The sequence below is a fragment of the Nyctereutes procyonoides genome, unplaced genomic scaffold (assembly GCF_905146905.1).
Source record: "Nyctereutes procyonoides isolate TBG_1078 unplaced genomic scaffold, NYPRO_anot_genome, whole genome shotgun sequence".
Lineage (NCBI taxonomy): Eukaryota > Metazoa > Chordata > Mammalia > Carnivora > Canidae > Nyctereutes > Nyctereutes procyonoides.
The window spans coordinates 12,624,578-12,631,105 of record NW_026575020.1 but is presented as its reverse complement, the minus strand read 5'-3'; the positions used below and the strand labels follow the sequence as shown (position 1 = coordinate 12,631,105).

Below are 6,528 nucleotides of genomic sequence, written 5' to 3'. Positions count from 1 at the left end.
GTAAAACAAAGTAGGACATTCTTTTCAAACTTGATTCCCTTTTTAAAAATACAGATCACATTCTCATAGAGGGAAACAGAACAAAATGCAGCAGCGCTTAAAGGATTTCCTCTCTCCAAGTTTTTCTCCGGTCCCTTAATTGTGTTCAAGCCTTGTTGAGTACTTTGTTTACGGTCCCTAGTGTGGTGATTTGCATCCCCCCTCTTTGGGTTGCTGTTGGCCGAGCTGGCAGCTGTCTCAGTCCGATTCTGTCTGGGAAAGGTAAGAATCTTTGCCTTGCTTTTTGAAAGATCTGGGAGAGAAATGTTGAATGCCTACAGAGGGGTAGTGTGGGGTGGGGGTGGGGGGCACCGATTTAATTCACTCACTGGAAGCTTTCTGAAAAGTTTTCCAAACTTAAAAGAATCCTCTGGAGCCATGTGTTTAAAAAAGAACCAGAAAAATAAAAAATAAAAATAAAATAAAAAAGAACCAGAAAGACTTCTTCTCCCTTCTGAAAGGCTTGCAGAAAGAAGACTGGTTGCACTGTGGGTAAGATTTTGCATTTGGGGGCAGGTGTCCCTTAAGGAATTCCCAAGGGAGTTTAATATCGGATAGGCACAAAGTGGAAGAAGGTAAAAAAATATTCAATGACCTCAGGCATTCATCACTAGGAATTCTCCCTGAGTTTCAATTTGAAGAGGTAAAAGCCATTTATAACCGCATGTGTCCATTGGTATAATAATTGGTGCGTATTCTTCATATACAACTTCTGTTTTATCCCAAAGCTTTCTTCGTCTTTGTATTTATCAATACAAATCATTGATTGTCTCCTTAGAATCTGGAGATGTGCATCTGCATATCTAGGTATATGCACACTCTTTGTGAAGAAGAATTAGGGTGAATGAGATGACTGGGGCCAGGAAAGGCTGAAGAATGCTTTGGTGTTACTTGTAATGGCAGACTTGCTCCTGTTCCCAGCACACAGATGTACTCACTGTCCCTTATTATAGATTCAGCCAAGTGCCCAATGTGAGAAAAGGGTGCCTCTGCTTTCTCTCTGGCAGAAGTTTGATTTGTGTACCTTTGATTTTGGTAACCGGGGAATATGATGTTCAACAGGGTAAGGTGATACTGAGAGCTGCGGTGGGTTTATTGAATTATTTTGGTGGTGGGAAGGAGACCTATGCTAGGAGATGGAGAGGAACTCTGCCCAGAACCCACAGTTTGCAGGTTGGAGGGATTGATGCTCTTATAAGGAGCGTCCCCAAAGCCTCCAGTGTATGTGGCCAGTGACCATATCATCATCTTCCCAGGGCAATGTCGGCAAGTGCTGAAATGCCCTGGTTCTAAGCATCCCTTATCTTCGACACCAAGTGACAGCATTTCTCCTGGATAATGGCTCTGTCTCTCATACAAGTACAAGAATGGCAGCTAGGAGGACCTCCAGGTACTCATCCTCCTCAGCAAGCTAGTGGGGCTCTCCTGACTTGGTGAAGTCAGGCTTCAGGGACTTTTCAGCCTTTTTTTTTTTTTTTAAATGAAAAAGCCCCTTCTCTGGCTTCCATTCTAGAAAAAAAGACTTCTGTTCCATCTCCCTTTATGACAAAATCATCAAGGTATTTTTTACTAGATGCAGGATGCTTAGAACAGAAGGGAGATGCCTGGGAACATCCGGCACCAATAGTTAAAGCAACCTAACAACCCAAGAGAAAGAAGGGAACAAATCTCTTCCAGGATTTAATTTATGTTTGTAGATTCACTGTATTAATTAAAAAGATGTTATTAAAACTTGTACAGATTAAAATATAGAGGATGGGTAACTTTGAGCTACACAGTATAGGGGTGAGCTTACAATAGTGTCCTAGTGTTATCTCATTTTTCTCTCAAAAAGGCAACCTGCAGCTTTAAAATTTCAAATAGCTTATCTGTAAAAAAAAAAAAGTATAAACCTGTAAGGCCACGTAAGGAACAGGTGGATATAGACCTTTAACTTTATTATTTGAGAGTGTGATGCATCAAGCCACCTATGCTTGAATGTTTAAAATATCTTGCTCCTGAAAGTGGGCCGAAGAGCAGCAGCATCAGCCAGGAGCTTGTTACAGACCCACTAAATCAGATTCTACATTTAACAAGCTCTCCACATGATTTATGTGCCCATTAAAGACTGGAGTTCAAACCGAGGGTTTCTTTCTTTCTGTGTGCACTTTGTGAGATTATTTAACCCCTCTGGACCTCATTTAGAAACTATTTCTAAACTCATTTGTAAACTAGTGAGAGTTAATGCTAATGCACACACAATGTACTGTCACATCCATAGTAGGTGCTCTGTAAATGACAGCGATGATGGTAATGAGGATGTTGATGAGAATCTCAGCATTGCCAAAAGTGTCCTCACCTCCTAGCAGGAGTATTAAGTGATCATATTTAAAGCAAGATGATTAGTTTCTCCCTCAACTGTAAGCATTTGCATCTCCCACCCTCATTCCTAAGTGAATTAATCTCAAATGATGGGTAGTTTAAAGCTTCCTGTGGCCCCACACACATATAAAGAAAGAATGCTGGGGAAGCCTAGGAACATGGATTTTTGCTAGCTTACCGGCTGAATTCAGCTGCCCCATGACTTCACAGCTGTTCCGGCTGCCCTAGTGTCTGTCCCTCCGGCTCTGTCCCCTCAGCTGGGTCTGCAACGCTGACTCTGGGATTTTCTTATGAAAGTGCCTGATGGGTGGGAGGAAGATCTGGAGGCTAGCTGGGGAAAAAATGAGTAATGCAAAGCCGTCTACTTAGTAAATGCTGCAAGAGAAATAAAAGTAAAAGCTGGTTCCTATCTCTGGGGACTCTAGAATGATTCTGACTTATCATGTCACTGAGCGGAGTTGGGGGAAGCCAAAACTCGAAATCTGCTGGCAAGGAAGAGAACGAAGAAAAAAAAAAAAAATGACAGGGAGGGGCAATCCGGTGGGGGAGGAAATAAAAAGAGAGAGAGGGAAAGACAAGCGTCATTTAGGAACAGAGGTAGAGCGAAAGAAGGAACTCCAGGATCTGAAAACTAACCATACAGCACAGTATTTTTCTATCTTTTCTTTTCCCCAGAGGAGATTCTTGTCCTGTCATTTTACTGACAGACGTGCTATTACAGGCTCTTTTCCCAGAAGTTGACCGAAGAAGCTCAAGTGCTGCTGTTTCTTCCCTCCCAATTCTGGTGGCTCCTCTGGTAATGGACTGCTTTTCTCTGAGGTATGTGGATGTCCTCTGCGGACAGATCTTCATCTGCAAGTTAGCTTATGCCTCAGCTTTGCGAGGAAGACTTCTTTTTGCTTTCAGACATAACCTCAAATATCCTTTTACTGGCCTGGAAATGATACGAGGTTATCTTTGGACAGCAGTAGTGAATGTTGGTGACTAAAAGTTACACGCAAACAGGCAGTTCTAATATTTACCTTCATTGCACAGAGAGTGATATTTTGATTTGGGCTTGAATTTGTTTTCAGTGGATGCTTAATATGTCCAAAGTATTTATCTCATTAAATAGCCTCAAGAATCTTCCTCTAAATTTCTTCAGTGACTGCAATTGCTCAATTCTTTAGCTGCTACATCGCTTCTCAGGGACAAAAGAGAATGATTTAACATGTCTGAACAGCAGACAAGAGCATTCACTGATTTCTCCTAGGCAGCATTTCAACCAGATGCTCTTGACCAAGAGTTTCAGATTTTGTCCCAAAATGTTCTGGTTCAAAATATTCAGAAAGGTACATCATAGTGAGGGCACGGGAAAATAGAGTATAAAACTGTACTGAAAAATCTAGCCTGCTTATTTTTAAAAAAACGTGTCATGGTCCACATAGTATTAAGATTCCTTGTTGAGTTCAATGGAAAATTTTGAATTGACAGCTAATTACTCCAATAGTTAATCTTATCTTTAAAAATTATATCCAAAAAAATTCTATCCTACAAAACTGAATCTTTCCCCCTTCCTTTTCCTTTTTCAAATGGATTGGAAGATATTGCCACATTTCAGACCACAAATCCTGGTCTTATTGCCACTGAATTTTTGCTGACCTGCACCCCCACCACGGTCCCAGGATACATGTTGCACTGTTAAATAATTACAATAAAAAGATGTGCTGTCATCTGCTGTAGAACATCATTCGTACACCGGCTTCTGGTCTTGTTACTGTTTGGTGGGCAGTGAATGGGTGATTTGGAATGCATGTTATGCTTGCAAACACTGGCAGAGTCGAAGTTGCCGTGAGTTTGGAACGGATTGTGCAAAGTGTTATTCATAGTGCATTCTCCTCATAAAGGAGGCTGTCTTTGGGATTAGGATTGAGACTTTCCCGTGTGTTTAGAAGAATGAGAAGCAATAGACAAAGTGGAAAGCCTTGTAAAACATTTGTAGATCGTCAGGGTATATTAAACACTGTAAAGTGCTTCCTGCTTTTTATATCTTCCCCTTTTTTATGGCTATCGCTTTATCTTGCTTTTTGCAAAGAGAATGCAAACACAATCAGGAAAAAAAAATATGACAGTTGATTTTCACATGCATCTGTGCCTCCTAGAAAAGAACACAGAGGTATTTCCCCAGCTCCTTACTTCTACTTGCAAGGCTCACCGTGATGCATTTCCCTGGTATCTTCTGTCCTTTCCACAGCTTCCACCCTGGAGAGACCCCCCAGGTCTAGTCCGTGAACTCAGCTGGGAAACGTCACTGGTAAAAATGACTGAAGAGCCCATAAAGGAGATCCTGGGAACCCCAAAGTCTTCCAAGCCAGTGACAATGGAGAAGAGCCCCACCAGCGAAGTGGTGGTCACCACAGTCCCCTTGGTCAGTGAGATTCAGTTGACGGCTGCTACAGGGGGTGCTGAGCTCTCCTGTTACCGCTGCATCATCCCCTTCGCCGTGGTGGTCCTCATCGCTGGGATAGTAGTCACTGCTGTGGCTTACAGCTTCAATTCCCACGGCTCCATCATCTCCATCTTGGGTCTGGTCCTCCTGTCATCTGGACTGTTTTTGTTGGCTTCCAGTGCCCTGTGCTGGAAGGTGAGGCAGAGGAGCAAGAAAGCCAAGAGACGGGAGAGTCAGACAGCTCTTGTGGCAAATCAGAGAAGCTTGTTTGCTTAAGACTGAATGAGACCAAATGGGATATGTGGCCTGAAAATCTCCCTCTCACTGTGTCGTCCAATTCACCCAGATCTAGGGTGGGAGAGAATGAACAGTGCATTGCAGCAGACCAGAGGAATGGGGGTGAATTGGGGCAGGGGGTGGGGGGGGTTCCGTCTTATGAAGAACCTACTTGTGTCTTCTTTATTGACAAACTTAACTCTAAGGGCTATTTCTAAGACTGAAAAATCAACTTTTTCTCAACACTAAACATTTGAGGGGTTGTGGGAGGTGCATGGCATTAGAAAAGATTCGGTTCACCTTGGGAAGTAGCCAAGGCAAGATGAGAAACTAGTCAGCTAGTTCTGGCACACCAGCAACCTGCCTCAAAACAAAAACAAAAACAAAAACCCACACTTTTAAGAAGTTGTGTCATAAAAAAAAAAATTCTGCCAAGAGTCTAAATCACCTTGGACTTTGCATACTTCTATGAAATTCTGTGATAATATTTTTTAATAAGTTGATTCTCTGGCATCTATTTTTTTGCTTTCCATAACTCATCACTGGTGGTACTTTTTCTTAAAGAATAAACTAATATTTTTTATGTTTTAACATTGGACAGTTTTAGATGAGTCAGAAGTTAAAAGGCAAAAGATGTAGCTACTAAATGGTGTGGGGGGGGTTAAATTAATATTAAAATAATCCAACCTAGCACTTTTGATGATTTTTATATTGTTTAATGTACATTTCATTCAAAATAATAAATACTTATTGCTGCTGAAATTTCTTAAATGCTTGTTGCTGTTGTAGTTACATTTATTGCAGTTCCAAATTGCTCATCTTCCCTTGCCTCGTTTGCAATGTCTCAACTGTATTTCTCTCCAATGGGCATTTTGCTCCTCTCTAACTTATTCAGATTTTTTTATTTTTTATTATACATTCTTTCAGGACTTGTGAAGAATAGTATTAATTATGTTCACTGTGCTCTAAATGATTTCTATGCCATTAACAATGAGGAAACCAATGCCTGGAGTCAGGAATTTTATAATGTGTTATTAAACATGTATTATCTATTCAATCAGTTGTTAAGTATTTGCTTCACATCAACTACATGCCAGGCTTTGTATAGATTCTTAGGCTGCTTAAATGAGTTCGTTCTCATACACTGTAAATAAGATCACTGCTTGACTTCTACCCCCAGCTAGGACTCTACCCTAGAACTCTTGTCAGAAATATCCCTAGTCCATGGAGTTTAAACCACATGAAACTAGTGCTGGAAGATAGAGAGGCATGAAGCCTTTCTTAAACCTTGGCAATGCAAAGCAAAACAAAACAAACCTCAGGTAGCACTTTCAAGAGAAGCATTCTGTCAAGGAATTTAATTAAATATGGCAGGAGCCCTGTGGCACTGACTGCTGCCTGGTGCTCAAGTAGTTTTGTTAAGA

The 6,528-nt window shown here is 41.2% G+C and overlaps 1 protein-coding gene across 1 annotated transcript; it reads left to right on the top strand.

Annotated features, from left to right (window-relative positions):
- The first annotated feature begins 2,911 nt into the window (after nt 1–2,911).
- Nucleotides 2,912–6,161, top strand: TMEM100 (transmembrane protein 100). Its single transcript, XM_055326424.1, has 2 exons — nt 2,912–3,219; nt 4,634–6,161. The coding sequence occupies exon 2, from the start codon at nt 4,700–4,702 to the stop codon at nt 5,102–5,104; it is 405 nt and encodes a 134-aa protein (XP_055182399.1). The 5' UTR covers nt 2,912–3,219; nt 4,634–4,699; the 3' UTR covers nt 5,105–6,161.
- Nucleotides 6,162–6,528: the final 367 nt, after the last annotated feature.